At 38.1% G+C, this 21,519-nt stretch overlaps 1 protein-coding gene, 1 long non-coding RNA gene and 1 pseudogene across 3 annotated transcripts; 1 reads left to right on the plus strand and 2 right to left on the minus strand.

The window, feature by feature from the left end:
• Nucleotides 1–1,000: 1,000 nt before the first annotated feature.
• Nucleotides 1,001–4,188, plus strand: LOC120290222 (annotated as a pseudogene).
• A 6,813-nt stretch (nt 4,189–11,001) lies between these two features.
• On the minus strand, nt 11,002–13,525 carry LOC120290214. Its single transcript, XM_039306017.1, has 2 exons — nt 13,127–13,525; nt 11,002–13,027 (listed from the first exon to the last, which is right to left on the minus strand). The coding sequence occupies exons 1-2, from the start codon at nt 13,493–13,495 to the stop codon at nt 11,126–11,128; spliced, it is 2,271 nt and encodes a 756-aa protein (XP_039161951.1). The 5' UTR covers nt 13,496–13,525; the 3' UTR covers nt 11,002–11,125.
• A 5,244-nt stretch (nt 13,526–18,769) lies between these two features.
• Nucleotides 18,770–21,440, minus strand: LOC108957784. 2 transcript variants are annotated; one of them, XR_005548069.1, is made up of 2 exons: nt 21,125–21,440; nt 18,770–20,378 (listed from the first exon to the last, which is right to left on the minus strand). It is a non-coding gene; the product is annotated as an uncharacterized LOC108957784 (long non-coding RNA). The 2 variants fall into 2 exon arrangements; XR_001984810.2 differs by having other exon boundaries at nt 18,770–20,384.
• Nucleotides 21,441–21,519: the final 79 nt, after the last annotated feature.

Here is a 21,519-nt window from a genome sequence, read left to right on the forward strand (position 1 = left end):
GAAAACAGAACAAACAATGCGCAACTCGGAAACACTAGATAGCGGCACAGCACGCATCGATTGAGCTCGGCGCAAGAACGGCCAAGAAACAAGAAAAACATAACAAACAAATCGCGCAGAGAGAGAGAGGGGGGGGAGACCTCGAATCGGAGAGGAAGGAAGGCGCAATCCAAATCCGAACGGGGACGCGGACGGAGGAGGCGAGTCCGACGGGACGACCGGAGCAAATTGGACGGTCTGAGGATGGTGGCGACGAGATGAGCGACGAAGAAGGATGCCCAAATGGAGAAAAGCCCATGAACAAAGAAGAATGCCCAAATGGAGAAAAGAAAAAAATTTCTATTTCTATTTCAGAAACCGAGAAATTAAAAATTTCAGCTTTTGATTTCTTCGATTTCTCTAATTTTGGAATAGAAATCTGTTTCAAAATATAATTATATTATCAAACGAATTTCTGTTCCAAACTTATTTCGGGAATAGAGAAACAGATAAATTGAGAAACAAAAATTTTATCATGCACACCCTTACTCTATTAATAATGATCTTTCTTATGTTGATATGCTCACATAAACATTATTTTTTGGTAGAAGTAAAATTATTCTTTTCCCCTCAAGAGTGCAAGTACGTGAACATAATTTAGTTAGATTGAAAAGCACTGGACCAATTATAATTAAGCTTTTACTAAAATCTAGCACAACATACCATATTATATTAATAGAAAGAGAACTTATGCTCCTCAAGGAAAAGTTATTATAATTTATATTTAAAGAAAAATGGCGTTAAGAATATGACAGTAATAATACTAGCAAAAGAAAAAAAAATTAAGAACCAACACAATTGATTATTCAGTAAATACAAAATACCCGATAAAAAAATAGTAAATACAAAATAATAAGGGGAAAAGTAAGCCCTCTTCTCGTCTCCTCGTATCCCCGGCCTTCTCCGCGTCACTTCGCACCAGTCGAAACGTTTTGATGTGTCTGCTCTGGTATGGCTCGCTTTCCTCTCTCTCTCTCGTTCTTTCGTGTGTGAATCTTATGTTGGCTATAAACCTCAATTCGGGTTCTTGATAGGTGAAAGATGATGCTTCTCGATGATGTCTTCAATGTCGAGAGGCTCGACCCCCGACGGCAATAAGTTCGACAAAGGTATGCCCATGCTTTTTCCGTTGCTCGTTTGCTTCTTCTCTGCTAATTTTCTCGTTATGGGTTCGTCAAAAAACTGTTATTTTTCTTCCGTTTTTCATTCATCTTTCGCGCAGACGCCAATTTACTGTTGAGCCTGTTCATGGGACCTAGCAAACAGGAGAGTTGGTTCGTTTGTATCGGTTGTGTTTGTGCTTGTTGAGAGATTCGTTGCGTGGAATGTTCTTCTTTTTTCTCCAGTTGGTTTGTGGTTTGCGAAATCTAGCTATTGGTCCTTTGCTGTTTCGCGGTTATGGAGCTAAGTATGGAGTAGTTGTCGCTTCTTTTGAGACTCCTTAATCTTGAAGTCTCATTGCCCTAGGTTGGTCAAATGTTGGTGTGGCTCTTGTTGCGTGCGAACACCTTGTGACCAAAAAATGTGACGCCGGAAGGGATAAAAAAAAAGGAAAAATGTGAAGGGGAGAGATCGCTTAAAGAGCTTTCACAATGTCTTCTGGTCACTCCAAACTTGAAAGAATGATGGTGGCATTTGGGAAGGGGAGTATTAGAATACCCTAAACAAAGGGTGTTGCTACCTGGGGCATGTTTACTTTCTTGTGTGCTGATTGTTATATGCTGGGCTAACTTAAGTTGAACTCGTTGCTGCTTTAAGAATTGACTGGGGATGAATTAGGCGGAGAATGAGCTATATGGGACATGACATGCACCTACTGAATTCATTTATTGCGTTGGAAGAAGTTTCTAGTTGTTTGAAATAACTTGAGTTTTAAATCTAATCATTCAGTAAAACAATGGAAGCGTATTGGAATTAGGGACCAGTGAATGGAAGAAGAATTTTACTCCTTTCCTTACATAGGCAATTGTGAAATTTGGCGGACATCCTTAGGATTCTCATTCTGTGAGGTGCCTAAGATAGGAATTTTCTTTTGATGTGCAAACAATCTTTTTTAATCCATGGATTATGGTTTCTGGTGTGCCCTAGTGAAGTTAAGTAGTCAAGTTATGTGGTTCCTGCCGTCTTCAGCTACATTATTTTGTATATATTTCTTACTTACGGTTTACTTTCTTTCTTTAGTAACTTGGACTGAAGCACGAAGCAAAGGCTTTGACATGTTCATGCATCTGGATGTGAATACCGAAATATACCCATTGAAAGAAGGACGAAAGTTCACCATGGCGTTACCTACTAAATCAAATTGGGATGGAACACCTGACACAGGAAATAATACCCTGGTAAGATCTTCCTGCTTTTGTTCACAATCTGTCGCCTATTTTAATGGCAGTAGATTGTCGTTCTTTTGTCTCTCCATAACTTGATGCTTGTCTATATCATGGGTCACCTTTTCTCTATGCTCTCTCAATTTTAAGCCTGAGCTGTTTTGAGTAGAATCAGCAATCCGCTTGGAGGTCTGAATGCTCCAAAATTGTTGTAGATAACAAAGAGGAAAATTTTCTCTTTTCTGAACCCATCAAGTTGGTTTTGCCGTAACCAGTGGTTAGCATTTTGAACTATAGAAATGTATATCTCTTGCTGTCTTTGGATTCTCCAATCTAGTATTGTTAGTAGTTAAATGTCATTTGCTAGAAAGCCAGCAATTTAATTCCTTTAAACTTTGGGTCTTTTCTGGAGGACTAATTTTTAGCATTTTGAACTGAACTATAGAGATGATATCCTCTCAACTCAGAATTCTCTCTCTCTCTCTCTCTCCCCCCCCTAGTTTTTCGTACTTTTTTTTTTTTTTTTTTTTTTGGGCATTTCATACTCTTATAATAGCTTTGAGTCTCTGACCGGTGAAAACCATTATCAGGGTAATAGGAAATCCATTGCTGACAAGTATGAATGTATCATGCATGGGAAGCTATGCAAGATATCTGAGGATGATCCTGGAAGGGCTTCTAAAGGATCAATAAAAGGAGTCAAAGCGTGAGTTCTGCTTAATTTGACTTGCAATTTTTTTAGTCATGCTTTTCACGTCTCTTCTACAATTCTTTGGTAAGCTACAGTTAACATCTAACTTTTAGCTTCATATAGAAGAATCTTTGAAATTTCATCTTTTCTTTTTTTAAATCTTATAACTTTTATGGACATCTATGTTATGGAAGGATTCTCTTTTTAACTCTATAAATAAATCCATTGATGGAGTGTCATGGTTTTTCTTATTAATGTCATGTCTTCAACGAGCAAGAATGTATCATGCATGGGAAGCTATGCAAGATATCTGAGGATGATCCTGGAAGGGCTTCTAAAGGATCAATAAAAGGAGTCAAAGCGTGAGTTCTGCTTAATTTGACTTGCAATTTTTTTAGTCATGCTTTTCACGTCTCTTCTACAATTCTTTGGTAAGCTACAGTTAACATCTAACTTTTAGCTTCATATAGAAGAATCTTTGAAATTTCATCTTTTCTTTTTTTAAATCTTATAACTTTTATGGACATCTATGTTATGGAAGGATTCTCTTTTTAACTCTATAAATAAATCCATTGATGGAGTGTCATGGTTTTTCTTATTAATGTCATGTCTTCAACGAGCAAGATGTCTGTCTACTTTATGTCATGTCATTTGCTTCCAACAGGAACTGGAGCCTATTTCTTACCAGCTTAGAGCTTTGGGAGTAAATTAGCAAGTGAAAGCATGTTTTTTCATAACAACGTCCAGTTTCATTTGTACCTCTTATCTTCATCTGTTGCTTCCACTTTCCCTCTACATGCCAATATAACTTATTCATGCACTGATCGCTATCCGGTGTCTCGACTCTTGGGAATGATTTCAACCCTCGCCTCAAGTTACTCAAAGTCTTCGAATGAAAGCTTTACTTTTTTCTGCATTGACAGGTTAATTTAAAGACCTTTAGCTATAGGGCCATCTAGTCAAACACGAGCCAAGTTTGTAAAACTAATGATGCAGTGGATATTTTAACCTAGTACTACATCGGGACCTCATGTTTACATGTCTAGTCTTGTGGTTTTCGCATTTTGTATTTAATATGAACGGATGTATTATGATATTTTTCCTACTTAAATCGATTTACAATTAACTGTGACAGCCAAGGAGGGCTAATCAAACTGGTTATTGGGGTGGTATTGAATAAGCTGAAGATAATACATTAGTCCGTGACTGAACATTTGGTCGAAATGAATAATGGAGTAGCAGATCTGACCAATCGAAACAAGTGGTGTGCGGCTGGTCATAATTGCCAAAGGTTGTCTTCAATCAACTATCATCTCACTTTCGAATGTGCCGTAGTTTCTTTGAAGACATCTAATAAAAATTTAAATGAAGAAATGGGGGTGTAGGCAAGATAACTCTGGCTAAAATCATCTTGAATCAACTGTTACTTCGCTTTGAAATGTGCAGTAGTTCCTTGAAGACATCCAAGAAAATGTTATTAAGAGATGAAGTGACTAGACATCCAAGAAAAAGTTATCAAGAGATGAAGAAATGGTCACGTTACAAAAAAAGTCAATATTATAAGTTCTTCTACGGCGAACAGCATTGATGACGTTGATTATGGAGAGCACAGGATTGAAGAAACACTCTGCAAAAAGGTCTTCGATGATGTGGAAAAGAGTAAGCAAGTCCAGAAGTTTTTCAACAAGTTAACCTTGTGCTTCAGGTTCTAGAGTTATCACTACAACTAGGAGCAGAACTTCTAGCTGCCCAATGCTCGCACGGCTGTAAGTCCTCAAACAAGATCAAACGATCTCCTCTTTGGCTGTAAAAGAAAAAGAACAGAAGTTAAGAACTTCATCTTCAAGAGGCCAAGTTTCAAGTGAAGATATGTCAAAAGTAAAGTTCAAGCATCAAGAAAGCGAAAGGATGGTAAAAGCTAGAGTCGATGCAATAATACTTCTCTCAGCCACAGGAAGTTTTCATTAGTGAATGGAACATTGGACTCAAACAACAAAATTGCGTCATACATCCCAATAATTTGTTATAACCAATCATTGATGAAAAGAAGGAATGCATTCTTAGTATAAATGTAGAACATGCACGGAAGCAAAACATCTCTCAAAGAAAGCAAAAAACAAATTGGACCACCGACCAGAAAGTACTGCTGTTAGGGGTAGTATGTCCAAAACTCCTACTTAAACAAGCCAAGAGTATAAAGCTCTAGTTCATGTTGCATCAAACATTCATTTTTGAGCAATGATGACAGGCGTTAAAGGAAATTCATCTCCAGACAACATCCAAGAGACATGAGCACTTACATCAAAAGATAATCCCAGAGCTGCTGAAGACAGGAAGGATCAGAGAGAAGCCCATGCAGAAAGAAAGGCATATAGAGAACATAATGCTAGAATGAGCATGGAAGAGTGAAATCCTACGTATTTCTTTCAAACTTCTTCTAGGAACTTCTCAGGAGAGTCCAAATATTCAACACAATCTCTCTTCACAAACTCCACCAGATCTTTTTCTCCGGCCTTCTCTAGATTTCTTATCAGAATCATCAGGGTAAATTCGTTTGAGGTACAACCAGCTGCTTTTCGTCTTCTCATAAGTCTGCATTCCCTTTTCAATCATGTCCACCCTTAGATATGTTCCAATCCTCTCGGCATAAGCCCTTGAGTCAGGTTCAACCCCTTCTTTCAGAAGTCCTGAGAAAACAACTTCAGCGAGAGCAACCATTTTGTTCTTTCCCAATAGTTGGATCATGTCGCAACGCAATGCAAGATCCGTCCGTACCATTCCTCCTTGCACACGGCACCTATAGCTGGAATCTTTTTAGATGGAATGAGAACAGTAAAATGGAGATATTGAAATAGTGCATCCAGAATTCACGCCACCTGTATAGAATATCTCGAAAATAACAATCTTGACCATCCTGCTTGGACAATATAAACTGAGGTGCTTGTGCTCCTGGTCAATGTGGGACTCTGCCTGATTTCAACTCATTATAAGACTGGCAATTGGGTTCTCGTCGCTTGACGTTTTTTTATTCATATAAGGCCCATATTTACTTCCAAAGTTTGGACATATGGTCCAAGCAACTTGGCCATTTGAAAAAGAACTGTATTATATGTCCCTTTTTTAGTATATAATGCAAGACTTAAGTGTTCTGCTTTTGTGACCCTTTCTCTTTCAGTGTATTGGCTATTGTGTAGTGTCTTATGTATTTTGTTGTCTTCAGGGTTCATCTTGACAGAATCATGTTCTGCCGTTATCTTCCACCTTAGTGTGTGGTATCTGCACTGTGATACACTGGAAGAGTAGATAATCAAGTTGGCCTGCCAAATCTTTGCTTTCCTGCCTTCTCCTACTCTCTTATGATCCAAGGTAGCTTTATCTAAAGTAATCTACTTAACAAAACCACTTTGAGTAGTATTATTACGTATAGTTAAGGGAATATCTTCACCAGTTGCTAACATGGAAAATATTAGAAAGACAGTATATAACTCAAGCTGCCAAACAAACAATAAGCAGTGATGACTTATGATGCACTTGGAGGCTGATCTCTGCAAACTTTTAGAGTCTGGAATGAGTAGCGACGGATGTGTTTGGAGGCGAGTACCAAGTGTTTTTGAGCTTCAGAAGATCAGACTCTTGCCATGGATTCACCAATTGCCTCTACCATGGCTTGGTGGACGTCGGCTTTTGTGTTTTTAGAGACAACGATGAATTCCAAGCTGGCAAAAAAAATGAAAGAAAACTTCCCTGTGCGATAGAGAATTGCATCATCTACATAGCTTCTAGCCATTGATGCCTCTGCAAGCTCAAAGGCATGGTGCAACGAACTTCTAAATTGGAGGGGTTGAAAGAGATTCTTCCCATTTTCTATCATGTGGAACCCAAGGATGTCAAATTTAAAACTCCATTCTACTGTGATGCCTTATTGAAATTGGAGCAAGAGTAGAAGTTGAGTATTCTTGAGGTAGTTGAGTATTCTTGAGGTTGAGGCTTGTCGAAAGGCTCTTCAAGAAGTCGATGAATTAAAGAGATGAATCTGATAAAGGATGATGGGTGAGCTCCTCACTTTTTCTTTTTCATAGAACACATGTTCTTGATAAGCAGCTTTACCCGTCAGAAAAAAAAAATTGTAGTAATCAGGATTTCTATTGTTTAGTACATGTGACGTTTTCGTGTTTTGCTTAGTTTCTGCTGTTTTAACCTTTTTTCTTTTTTCTTTTTTTAATCCCTGGTCTTTTACTTGGAAAAGGAAAAGTAAATTTGGAAAAGGAAAAGTAAATAAAGCGAGTACAAACATGAACGGATGTATAATGATCTTTTCCCACTAAAACTGGTTTGCAATTAATTGTGACAGCCAAAGAGGACTGATCAAACTTGTCGTTGGGGTGGTTTTGAATAAGCCGAAGACAATACACAAGTCTGTAACTGAGCATTTAGTCGTAATGGATGATGAAGTGGCAGATATGGGATAGTTCTTAGATATCAAAGCAAGTGGTTTCTGGCTGGCCATAGTTCGTGGAATGGGAGGCATAGGAAAAACAACTCTTGCCAAAGTCATTTTCAATCAACTATCGCCTCATTTTGGAATGTGCAATAGTTTCCTTGAATATATCCAAGAAAAAGTCATCAAAAAATGAAGGAATAATCAAGTTGCAAAAAAGGTTATCATCAGATATTGTAAATCTTCTGCAGCGAACAACATTGATGATGTTGATTATGGAGAGCAGAGGATTGGAGAAACACTCCACAAAAAGAAGGTCCTTATTGTTCTTGATGAGGTAGACAAGAGTGAATAAGTCCAGAAGTTAGTCGGCAAGTGTACCTTGTGGTTCAGGTTCTAAAGTTATTATGACTAGGAATAAAAAGTCTTGCACAATAAAGAATTAATGTGAGTCGTTCTAGATTACGAAATGGAGGAAAGAGTTTTGATCATTGACTGTGGCTTTCCAGCAAGTATGCCTTCGAGAGAGACACTACTTTACATGACTGCCACATCCTTTCAAGAGACGTTGTCTTCATGACTGGAAGACTTTCTTTGGCTCTTGAAGTGTTAGGTTTGTTCCTTTGTTGGAAAAGGAAGGAGATATGAAAAGAGATGATAAATTCAGTGAAGTTCCTCACGAGGATACTGCAGGAAAGTTGGAGATCAGTTTGACGCCTCAAGTACTGACTGATGACAAATGTTTTTGTAGATATTGCTTACTTTTTCATTGACGAGAATGGGTATCAAGAAGCATATCCTCAATAAAGGTTCAAAATGACGAGGTGTCCTGGATGGATGACCAACTAAGAGATCTTGGAAGAGAAATTGTCCATCAAAAAGCTCTAACAGATCCTGGAAATAAGCAAAACAACAACGATCAACACATTTTTTTTTACTAAGTATCTTTCTTTTGAGTCGTTTCTTCTTCTCTGTGAAATGTGGACAGAGGAAACGAAATGTGGACAGAATAGTTTTTACTGTCACAGAGGAAACAAAATGTGCAAGCACTCCATCTAGCCTCACATAGTTTTCCAAGATTCCATTTTACTGTTGGAAATATGTATAAATTTGGACAACTAAGGTTCCTTAAATTGGACAGAGGAATTTTTGTTGGGGATTTCAGCCATTGACTTTCAAACTCAAGATGGTTTTCTTGGGCTTTTCCTCAACCAGATTTTTGGGTGGCCAGTATACATTAAAGAATGAAGCATGGAGCAAACTTAAGGTATTTTATGAGTTTACTTGAAGCCTAATTGTCTCATCCTGTAGCGTTTTTTTTTTTTTTTTTTTTTTTTTAGTTGTTTATTATCTTCTAGTATGTATATATTTTTCTTTCCTTCAGTTATATGATCCTCTATAGATGATATTTCACTTCTACAATTCATTGTTCTGTTTTGCAGATTGTAAGTTCTGACGATGAAAAACTGTTCTGGCATGACTAAAACCCCAAACTTTTCTGGTTGCTCTCAAGTTTGATGGAAATTGACTGCTCAACGGGAAAACTGAAGTGCTCGACTGACTTGGGTATTGAAAGTTGCTGGCGTCTAAAGAGTTGCCTGAAGAAAGTGGAGGGCTGGTGAATCTTAAGCGCTTCTCTTTAAAGGGATGTTTTTTGGAGAAGAAACTCCTCGACTAATTTGGTAAGTTAGCATCATTGAACAGAGTCTTATGTATGGAGCACGGTGATCCATTGCTTTTTAGTGGACTAAACTGTTTTGTCAACTATCAGCATATCACACACGCCAGTCACCGAACTTCTGGAGTCTATTGAAGGGCTGGTGAAGCTGGAGTACTCGTCTTTCTTTCACCAACTTTAGGATACTTTCTATTCCATCAGAAAGTTAAAATCATTCCATGTGTTGGAATTGTCAATACTTGGAAACCGATGGGAGTTTCCTAGTAATATTGGAATGTTGGAATATTTGGAAGAGCTACATGCCTATAGTCGTCCTGTGTTAGAGGTCAAAATCCCTGCCGAACTCGGGATATTGTCTTGTTGAGATTCCTAAATTTATGGCGTACAGGAACTGTCAGTTTGCCAGGTACGATGAATCTGCTTCCTTGCCTTGAAAATTCGAACTTAGTATAGCGTGTGATCAAAGAGTTGTTAGAGCTTTCCATGAGTTTGATGTATTTACAATGTTGCAGCTGGTTCCTAACCTCTCAAATCTGACAAATTTGTTGGAATTGATTCAACAAGCTGGCACTGGTTATACATAAGGATTAAAGTTAGTGCAGACTTGTGACCTATGGTGGATTGGGAGATTGTCTAAATAGAAAGAAATTACGTTGTATTTTAGGAATATAACTGTGCCCCCAGTTAGGTTCGCTTTCTCTTCTAAAAACCAACTTCGTCTGTACTAGACCTGCAATCCTGCACGCAACTTCCATCTTTTCTGGTGGATTCTAACCTTGATAAAGTCAACCCGCCAAGATCAATCTTGTCCAGCTTGAAAAGCTTTGAAAATATGTTGGCTTTAAAGCTCTCTCCTTCTTGAATGAAAGAGATCACTTTGAGGGACCTCCAAGTTGGAGAAGTCTGGTCATGTGGTGTGAACTGGAGAGATCACCCATTTGATTAAGCTTAAAGAAACTAAACGCATTAGAGGTGAGCTGGTGCTCGTTTTGGGCAGCGTGCTGGAACTGCTGAAGAGATTAACTAAGTATCTAGGGCGGTGAGTCTTTAGAAAGGTCAGGTTCTGTCAAGGAACTAGAATCGTCGAGTGAGTTAGCTGCTCGTGGGTGGAGAGTTTTCCTTCTACCGAGCGTCTTAAAGAATCCACAAGAGAGTTTTCCGAGTGCCAAAGGCTACCAACATCCATGTCGTCTGCAAGTTGCATTCATATTGTATAAGTGGGAACGTTGCAAAAATAAACAAAAAATACATTTTTTTTTTCCTATTTCAACATTATCTTTCCATCTTGAACTACTTAGCTTTTTCCAACTTCGACTGCATAACTTTGTGGAAAGTCGATCCTTTCCGGTAGTTTTAGCTTTACCGCGGTGAATTGAGCTACTTTCTCGAGGGCGAGAATATAATCATGTAACTCGCTAAATGAAATTAAGAATAATTAATCGGACTGGTTGTCTTATAAAAATTTATTGAATCTAGTTGCTGATAAAACATGATAATTGGAGAGGAAAGTGAAGCTGGAAGAAATCTGTAACGATGGAAACTGATTTTTATTGTTGTATCTATGATGATAATTTTTTCTGTCTTGTTTTGACCGGACACCGCCTCTTTGCTTCGCTTTTATGTCTTTGATGCAGTCTTCATCCATTGTGTATATCATTCAGTATTCATTATATTCGCACAGGCCATCCGTTATTTTATTAGCACAGGGATTGCATGTAAACAGAAATCACCAGACATAAAATTGCACGTCGAAATAAATCATGCATTGATTATTCTGTAGCTGTTGAAAGATAGCTTCCGTAATAAAATATGATAAAAAAATATACACCGATTTTATTCGTTAAAGATATAAGAAATACAAATGGAGGGAATTAATAATATCGCACGGAATGATAAAATTCACTAGTGAAGGCTTGGGATTTAGAAGATTAATGATTCACCATCATGATAGTGAATCAACACATTCGCAAAATATAATACGGGGCCCATTCAGGTCTGTGAAACAAACCAAAATGAGTCATTAACAACCAAACAAAGGTTAGAAGCTCTCCACCTTTACTCAGCACCTGCGCATGTGCCTCTCCCTTAATATGACCTGCCGCATATGACAGCATCTCCACCCACACTCCGCTCATCACCTCCCACTTCCCTTCCCCGAACTCTTCTAATTCTCTGGCCAATTTGGCCCCACCGGAGATCAAGTAACCCACCTTTACTTCAGCGCCCGTATAAGCGAGATCTGGGACATATGAAAAAATTCTCCTGCATAAGCCCTTCACATTGTTGGGACGGAAGTCCCTCCGTAGAATCCGCAATATATCTGGCAATCTAATTTGGGCAATGCCGGCCACAGCATACACCAAATTAGGCTGATTAAATAAAAGATAACACATATAATCGGAGAGAATCTTGCTGAATTCCCTTTTATCATTTCTTTCGTCATTTCCGGGTGTGGGATCCTCTCTGTTATACCAGATTTCGGTAGCAAGGTGCCACAATATAACACTCTCGTAGTAATTAACATCGGTGACACTAGGCATAGTTATCCTCCCACGGATATTCTGGTTATTCTGGGGAAACTCATTATCTGTAGCCTCGTGTATGCCCTCCGTGTCACAATCATTGAGGCTACGAAGACGGGCCTCACTCTGGAGAATCCTGAGAAACCAATTACCTCTAGCCTCATATATCTCCTTCGTCCTTTCTACCTCCCCCCAGTCATCAATTTCCAGCTCATTATGTCGGTAAATCCAAAGATTTTTATTCACCGTCGTCCAATCTCTCTCACTCCAACCGATCTCCGGACTCCAATCCGGATCAAGTGTGTAGATGGATTTACGTCTCAGCTCCTCAAAGATAAAAATCCATAACTTCAAAATAAATGGATTCGTTGAGACGTACCTCATATTCGCAATCACCGATCTTTTTCCATCCATTGTCATCAGACCACAGCCTCCAGCGATTGAAATAACAGCTTGATGGAAACAAGAGATGGTTTTATCAGCCATATAAAATGGAAAGCTGCAGATATTAGAAAAGGCGATGTTTCCCCATTGCCAGCCGTGCTTATACATCTTCCGCGGACTCTTCTTTAAACTCTCAGATAAAAGGTTGCAAGCACAAATAGATTCTGACCACCTTCGAATTAATAATGGAGTATCTAAGACCGCATAAGTAACCTTGTTGTCAGGCTCTGCTTCACATTTGGCGAATCGGGGCTTCCGTAGGTCATCTGCAGTGGATAGTAGGCGGTAGAGAAATGAATTTAGTTTAGATGATCCTGTTTTGTGCCACTGGATTTTGGCAACAGTCCAGTCAGAGAAAACGAGCATGAGCACTGCGATCACATCAAGAGCAATCCCTCCAAAAAGAAGTAAATACGTAATTTTCACATCGAGTTTAGGGAGCTGATGCTTTTTCAAGCGATTGAAGAAGACAAAAGCCATCACAACGTCAATGAAGGCTATGAAGCGGAAAACATAGCTCCACTTGGAACGTATTGTCAATGCTTTTGTGTGGAGCACCTCATAAATGAAATGGAGTTTGACTGATATTACCCTCAACGCATCCACCGCAGACACGCTGCGAAAATATCTTCTGCTTATATAACGTTGTCTATATGTGAAGATGAGATCTGTGAGGAAGAGTTTAGAGATTTGAAAGAAGTAATAAGCATGTTTCACTACAATGCTCTCGGGAAGCTTTGCTTCTTCTTCACCATGAGAATATCCATCCAGTTCGGCAACGATATCTTCATCGTCAAAGATACTTTCATCATCAAGAGCCACATCCTGTGAGAGCACCCGTTCCCTAAGCCTTGGGAGGCTTGAGAGATTAAGTGCTAGTGTCCTCTCCACCTTTTTTATGACCCCAGCAAGAAAAATCAGCATTGTTGGGAGCACCAGGGACTTGTCGCTGGGAAATATTTGCACAAAGACATAGATGGCAGCACCGACCTGGAAGGTGAGATTGAGCAAGTGCCGTCGCCAAAGCGAACTGTCCTCGAGAGAAAATGCAGTGATGGTGTCCGGACCGCCGAGATGTAACAAGAGAAATGAGGCCCAAAATGCCCGAAGTGCTCTATCTACTTCAGCTACATGAGCGCATGAACTGCCTTCATTGTGAGAGATAAGCCCGATCCCAAATACAACTACTGAATCGGCTATCAAATAGGCTAACCACAAGAGGAAAACGATATGATTGTTTTTTGTTTTCTTTCTAAGGGGTGCAAATAGAATGAGAATGATTTGAAGCAAGAGACTTAATAGAACGAAACCTCGGATGTTCCATTTGTTCCATGGATACAAAGTGGAGCTAACTGCCATATTTTTATTGAGGTTGAATTTTATCGATTATCTCTAATATAACTCTGAGTACAACATGTTTAGGACAAATAATGACAAATATATTGAGATGGTCCCTTGCTTGTTTGTTAGAAATAAGTATATATTCAAAAACCCAGCGGGGAAAAAGAATTGTGAACCCATTCGGCGAATGAACACAAGTAAGGTATCTCGTGCATTAAATTATAGAAGAAAAGCATCTCTTGCGTGAACAGATGATGCTTGCTGCTTTGTGTTGGGTTGATGTTTTATCGTCCAAACGGTCCTATCTCAATTTCATTTGCACATCCACTTCTGGAATTCGAATTATGAAATTTCGATATCCGTGATTAGTTTATTGGATTCTTTAGTGATACTACATCTAACAAGACAATTGATGTTATTGCTCAATAAGATACTATCTAACAAGTCATAGGAGTGTGCTTGTATAGGATGAGTAGGTTATCCTCCTGTTAGGAAAATAAAATCCTCTTAAATTAACTTAAAATTGAGAACTCATCCGGCTGAATTTATAATTATATTTGGGTTACGTTGAATGGAGGTAATCGTGGTAGTTGCATCCCCTCGCCCTTTCGAGTGTCAAAAGGTTAAAGAATAAAATGGTTCAAATTTATAATATTATACATGCTACTCTCTTCCACATGTCCAGTAATCAAGAACTAACAAAACCACATCCCACCCAACAAATTGACTGCAGTGCTATACGTTTAATTAAGATACGATAGAGTCATATCCAGTAATGATTGTAATTTCACAGATTAAAAAATTTTGAATTAGTGTACATGATATTTTCCCTATATTTGGAACGGGGGAGGAAAATACAAAGGAAATACGCACTAATTTGAATTTTATAGTCTTAAAATTTTCCCCTTTTCTCCCCCTCCGTTTTCCTTCTCTCAAAGATAGAACTGATTAATTTCACTGTCTATAAAAAAAAAAAAAAAAAAAAAAAAAAAAAAATTCAAGATCCTGCTACAAACCATGGGCAATGATTTCGATAGAAGTGGGCAAAAGTGGTGCGTCGTTTCATGGCTGGACAGAACTTCGAGCTGCCCGTGCCTGCATAGCTGAAAGTCCTCAAACAGGATCACTCGATCTCCCCTTCGGCTGGAAAAGAATAAGTATAGAGGTTAAGAAGTTCGTCTTCAAGATCCCAAGTTTAAAGTGAAGATATGTCAAAAGTAAAGTTTAGGCATAAACAAAGGGAAGGACAATAAAAGCTAGACCCGTCACAATAATATTTCTCTCAGCCTCCATAAGTTTTCATGATAAGCAACTGGTAGTGAAAAGAAGGAATACGTTCTTAGTATAAACGCAGAACACGCATGGAAGCAAAACAATTCTTGGTATGAAGGCTAGGCCGCCATGGCCTCAACAACCACGGCTGAAGATCGCCATGGCCTTGCCAGCCGCCGGCGAGGCCACCTTTGCCTGCAGCAAGGCCGTGGTCAAGGTCAGTGAGGTTGGACGAGGGCAGTGATCCTTTCTAGAGCCTTGCCAGCCACTACGGGGAAAATAAGTCAAAGTGGAAGAAGAGAAAAAAGAAAAGAAAAAAAAAATAAAATAATTCGAATAAATAAAATATTATTAAAAAATTGTCATGTGAATGCCGGTAGGTCAAATTTGGCCTAATGGATTGAATTGGCACAATTGTAAAAGGTTTAAGATTAACTTAACTTAAAAAAAATTAAGATTAAATAGGCACAATTATAATAGGTTTAAAATTTTTTTGGTAAATTTCTTGCGAAACAACACTCGAAAGAAAGTGAAGAATAAAGTGGATGATTGACAGAACGTGCTGCAGTTAGGGGTTAGCATGTTCAGAACTCTTGAACAATACGAGGGTATAAAGCTATATTTCGCGTCGCGTCGAACACCCAATTTTTGAGCAATGACTACTGGCTTTAAGGAAAATTCAATTCCAGATAACATCAAAGAGACACGAGCAATTCATATCTGATCATAAAGCTGCTAAATACAGGAAGATAAAATAAAGATGTAAGATAAAATAACACTAGAGTGAGTGAAGTATGTTAATCGTAATATTTGAACTTAAGTGATATTCATTTGTGTTAAGTGAAATTTGTTCATTCAATCAAATAAGCTCTGTTGCAAATTATAAATGATCTATGTAAATATTATAGGATCTTCAAGAGAGAAGGGAGAAAAAAATGAGTAAAGACTATATCTTTACTCAATTGGCTATTTTTTTTTAATTCACTAAGTATTAAATAATATCCATAATATTTAACAATATCTCTAACAATATTCTACAACAAGGAAATCTCTAATCTCCATAAATATTCTTCATCACTCCCCCCTCAAGTTAAGCATGCAGCTTGCGTATGATTGGTGCAACTTTCTTTGAAAGTCTGTGATCAGACACCGTGTAAATCTGACCTTACACTAAACAAACCAGATTTGACAAGCGCTAAAGCAACACATGCTTAGAAAGTTGACATATCTTTCTCATACAATTTTGATAGAATTGTGTGGAAGCCCAACTTGAATTGCAGCAAACTAAACCACATCACCCCACAGTGCTCATCTTTGGCTACTTGATGAAAGTGTGTTTGACTCCGGTGTTCACAGCTACCTGGATACTTGATGACACCACCCCACGACGCTCATCTTTGGTTGTTTGATGAAGGTGTGCTTGACTCTGATGCTCACAGCTACCTAGATATTTGACGACGACTTCACTCATCAATGGTGGTCGTTATTAGAAGAGAGTACTGCAACAAAAAACGTCCATAGTAGTGTTGTTGAATGCCAACAATATCAGAAAGTTATTGAACATGAGATGACTAAAGACAGCATAAAAACAGAAAAAGCTAAGGTTTGATTTAATTGCTTTTCTCTCGGTGGCTCTGATATCATGTAAATATTATAGGATCTTTAAGAGAGAGGGAGATAGAATCAATAAAGACTACATCTTTACTCAATTGGTTTTTTTTTTTTTTAAAATCACGAAATACCAAATAATATCCCTAATATCTAATAATATATCTAATAATATTTTCTAACAAGGAAATCTCTAATCTCCATAAATATACTTCATCAATCAACTTATTAATTGGATGACATATTATTGTTGTTATTTACCATCTTATTTTAATTGTAAATCAAATGGATGTCCTTGACTTTGTTAACATAATTTGTTTTCAATATAACTTACATAAGCATTTGAAACAAAAGTTATATGATTCAGGAATAATTTTAAAGATTGTGCTCATTTGAACTCCACTAGAGATAACAGTTTGTGGATGATCAATAAGCTAAAGCTTGTTGTTGAATCACGCAATGACATTTGTGAGGTCAATTGGGATGTGGCAAGGACAGACAAAAGTATTCTCTAAATTTCGACTTTAAATTTCGTCATTAACTACCTAGCTTTGTGATGAATTGATTCCTTTTTGGTATTTTTGGCTTGATCACCATGATAAATTGAGCAACTTCCTTGAGGGTCATAAATCATGTAACTCTTAAATAGAAAAAGCTTTAACATTGCACCCTTAAGAATAACTAATTAAATGCCTGTCCGATAGAAATCAATGAATCCGGTTGCCGATAAAACCAAGATACTTGGAAAGGATAGGGAAGCTAGCCTTTTAGCAAACCTGAAACAAATCTGTAATGATTGAAATTGACTCTCTTGTAATCAATTAGAAGAGTTGTGATCATTTTTTTTTCTTTATATTGTTTTGCTTCGCTTGGATATCTTAACGGATTTTTCTCCCCTCGTGCGATTTCCACCGTATTCTCACAGCCATCCATTATTTTATTGGCATAAGGATTAAAATTGCATATTGTAACAAAGCGTGCATTAATTATTCTATAGTTAACAATGCAATGTTCGTTGTTTTTTTTAAGGGGTGCAAACATAATAAGAAGGACCTAAAGCGTGAGACTCAATATGACAAAGTCTAGGATGTTCTATTTATTCCCCAAATCCAAAATAGAGCTAAATGCCATGTTTTTGCTTAGTTTAAATTTTATTGATCCTCTCTAACATAATTTCTGGTACAACAAAATTTATAGACGAATAATGGGATTGATATTATTCCTTGCTTAATTTTAGAGAACAGTCTATTCCAAAACCCAACTGGAAAAAAAGCCACAAGCCAATATATATATGTTGAGATTGTTCCTTACTTGATTTTTAGAAAATAGTATCTATTCCAAAACCTAACTAGGAAAAAGAATTGTGACTATTATATGTGCATGTGATAAGATTGTTCCTTGCTTGATTTTTAGAAGACAGTATCTATTCCTAAACCCAACTAGGAAAAAGAATGGTGAACCTTTTGTTACATATGTGTGTGCATGTGATGAGATTGTTCCTTGCTTGACCTTCGGAAAATAGTATCTATTCCAAAACCCAATTGGGAAAAAGAACCATGAACCAACTATGATATATGTGTATTGAGATTATTCTTTGTTTGATTTTTAGAAAATAGTACCTATTCCAAAACCCTACTGGGAGAAAGAATTGTGAACCAACTGTTATAGGTGTGCGTGCGTGTGATGAGATTGTTCCTTACTTGATTATTAGAAAATAGTGTCTATTCCAAAACCTAATTGGGAAAAAGAATCGTGAACCAACTATTATACATGTGTGTTTTGAGATTGTTCCTTGCTTGATTTTTAGAAAGTAGTATTTATTTCAAAACCTAACTAGGAAAAAGAATCTCTAACCAACTATTCTGCGAATGAACGCAAGTAAGGCATCTTATGTATTAAATGACAAAAGAAAAGTATATTATGCACGAACTTATGCACGAATGATGTTGATTGCTTTGTGCTGAGTTGATGTTTTATTGTCAAATCGACCATATCTCAATTCAACTTGCACATTCACCTGTAATTACTGAGTTTCAAGCTAGGAAACTTCAATATCCATGATTAGTTTATTTAAGTGTTTATAGATTCCACGTGTAAATAGACACTAGATATTATTATTCAATGAGATACTATTTAAGAAGTCATGTGTGCGCGCTTAGACAGGTTAGGAAAATAAGATCCTCTTAAACCACCTTAAAATGAGGGCTACATTCAAAGGAGGCAATCACGCTACTTGTCTCTCCTCACCTTTTAGCGTGTCAAAAGCTTAACGAATAAGGCGGCTCAAATTAATAATCATACAAGTTACTCTCTTCAACATATCTAGTGATTATACATCAATCCGAGAAAAATCAACCTAGCCGAAGAACTCAATAAATTTGCAATATACCAGATAAACATTCAAATCGAGAATTAACAAAATCACATAGCACCCAACGAATTGATTGAATAGTTACACGTTCGGTTAAAATAGGACAGAGTTAATCTAGTAATGATTGAATTTTCACAATTTAACTAATTTGAATGCGTATCTATATCACAATAGAAGAAAATATTCAAGATCCTGCTGTGAACCATGGGTAACGATTTTGACAGAAGTCGTTCAAAAGTGGCGCCTGTTTTCATTGCTGGAGCAGGACTTGCAGCTGCCCATGCTTGCATAGCCGTGAGTCCTAGGTCAATCGATCTCCTATTCGGCTGTAAAAGAACAAGAAGAGAAGTTGAGAACCTCATCTTCAAGAGGCAAAGTTTCCCATGAAGATATGTCAAAAGTAAAGTTCAAGCATCTAGAAAGCGAAAGGATAGCAAAAGCTAGAGCTATCGCAATAATACTTCTCCCTGCCTCAGGAAATTTTCGTTAGTGAATGGAACACTGGACTCAAACAACAGAATTACATTGTAAATCCCAAGAATTCATTATAAGCGACTAGTAATGTAAAGAAGGAACGCATTCTTATTATAAATGCAGAACATGCAAGGAAGCAGAACAACTTTCGGAAGAAAGCGAAGAACAAATTTAACCACTGGCCAGAAAATACTGTGGTTAGGGGTAGCATGTGCAGAACTCCTACCTGGACAAGCCAAGAATATAAAGATTTAGTTTATGTTGTGTCAAACATTCATTTTTGAGCAATGATGACTGCCCTTAAAGAAAATTCATCCCCAGATATCATCCAAGAGACATGAGCATTCGTATCAAAAGATAATCTTAAAGCTGCTTAAAACAGGAAGGATCAGAGAGAAGCCCATGCAGAAGGATATGCATATAGAGAACATAATGCTAGAATGAGTATGGAAGAGTGAATTCCTACAAATTTTCTGTTGACATCTTCTAAGAACTTTTTAGGAGAATCCAAATATTGAACACAATCTCTCTTCACAAACTCTACCAGATCTGTTTCTCTGGCCTTCTCTAGATTTCTTATGAGAATCATCAGGGTAAATTCATTTGGGGTACGGCCAGCTGCTTTCATCTTCTCATACATCTGCGTTGCCTTTTCAATCATGTCCACTCTTAGATATACTCCAACCATCTCGGCATAAGCCATTGTGTCAAGTTCAATCCCTTATTTCAGAAGTCCAGAGAAAACAACTTCAGCAAGAGCAACCATTTTGTTCTTTCCCAATAGTTGGATCATGTCGCAATGCAATGCGAGATCAGTTTCGCACCATTCCTCCTTGCACACATACCCGAAGACGTATAGCTGGAATCTTTTAAGATAGAATTAGAACAATAAAAAGGAAATATTGAAATAGTGCATCCAGAATTCATTTGGGGTACAACCAGGTGCTTTCATCTTCTCATAAGTCTGCATTGCCTTTTCAATCATGTCTGCTCTAAGATATGCTCCAATCATCTCCGCATAAGGCCTTGTGTCAGGTTCAGTCCCTTCTTTCAGAAGTCCAGAGAAAACAACTTCAGCGAGAGCAACCATTTGTTCTTTCCCAACAGTTGGATCATTTCGCAAAGCAATGCAAGATCAGTTCCATAACATTCCTCCTTGCACATGTACTCGGGGACCTATAGCTGGAATCCTTTTAGATAGAATGAGAACAGTAAAAAGAGAATATTGAAATAGTGCATCCACAATTCACACCACCCGTACGTACATGGTGAGTGTATTACTTTACTTCTTTTTTTGCTCAAAATATTAATGAGAACAGTAGTTTGAATATGCCCTATGCTGTTTCCCTTGATGAACATGTAAAACCTGCATTTCTGCTTTCTTTTAATTTAAGACTAATCTGCACAGTGGTTCTGCTTTCTTTATGAACGCCTAGTGTAGAAGATTAAAAGGAGTACCCAAACCCAAACTAAGAAAATCCTAAACACAGTTAAAATCTATAAGGCCAAAAAAGCCTACAAGAATCATTGTTACAAGGTAACCCAATCTCATTGGTCAGCACTCAACCCGTTCTCTACAATTCACCCATGCCACTCACTAGCTTGATGTACCGGTTGAATCACCAATAACCAATACGAAAAACGAATTCACTGAACTTCAGAGCAACACTCAGTTGCCAGATCACTTGCTCTGCTCATACCAGTTAAAGCATCCGCTACAATCAAAGAATGTAACTCACACAGACATCAAAAATGGCCTTCTAAACTTCCAACTCCTATTTTCACGGGCAGATATTGTTCACACACCACACGCCAAAGTTACAAAGCGAGAATTCAAAAACCAACGAGAAAAGCAAAGAATATAAAGACCCAGAACCACAAACTCCAACAAGGGAAGGCCCCGGCTGCGTAAAAGGCGATACCTCGAGGGCCAAGTCGACCTCGTTCAGTCTCTTGAGCTCAGCGAAGGCGTTCGAGAGATGGGATTACGAGAGCCGAGCGAGGATCGTGCCGAGGGCGTGGTTCAACCGAAGAGTGGATTTGGGCAGCATGAGGGACTGGACGGCTCGTGTGGCCTCCGTCGACAACAACGTTCGACCTCCACAGTGGCCTTCTCGTACTGTTGCGAAGCCCGCAGGTGACGATGCTCGTGGCGGGCGCTTGGTGGAGACGCCGTCGTACAGAGCGAAACGGAGACAGAGAAAGCCTCCATGCCTCCACTTCGGATTTTGGGTTCGGTATGTCCTAAATGGTGAATAGGCGTATGAAACGAGCGGGTATGATCGGATCGGATCGAATCGAATCGAAAAAGATCGCA

This window comes from Eucalyptus grandis, chromosome 1 (assembly GCF_016545825.1).
Source record: "Eucalyptus grandis isolate ANBG69807.140 chromosome 1, ASM1654582v1, whole genome shotgun sequence".
In the NCBI taxonomy this organism is placed as follows: Eukaryota; Viridiplantae; Streptophyta; class Magnoliopsida; order Myrtales; family Myrtaceae; genus Eucalyptus; species Eucalyptus grandis.

Bases quoted from the DNA above. Each gene is read 5' to 3' on its own strand.
- LOC120290214 (XM_039306017.1), bottom strand. From the start codon at position 13,495: ATGGCAGTTAGCTCCACTTTGTATCCATGGAACAAATGGAACATCCGA. The intron at 13,028-13,126 runs GTCGGTGCTGCC...GTCATAAAAAAG, and splicing joins TGCTCAATCTCACCTTCCAG to GTGGAGAGGACACTAGCACT.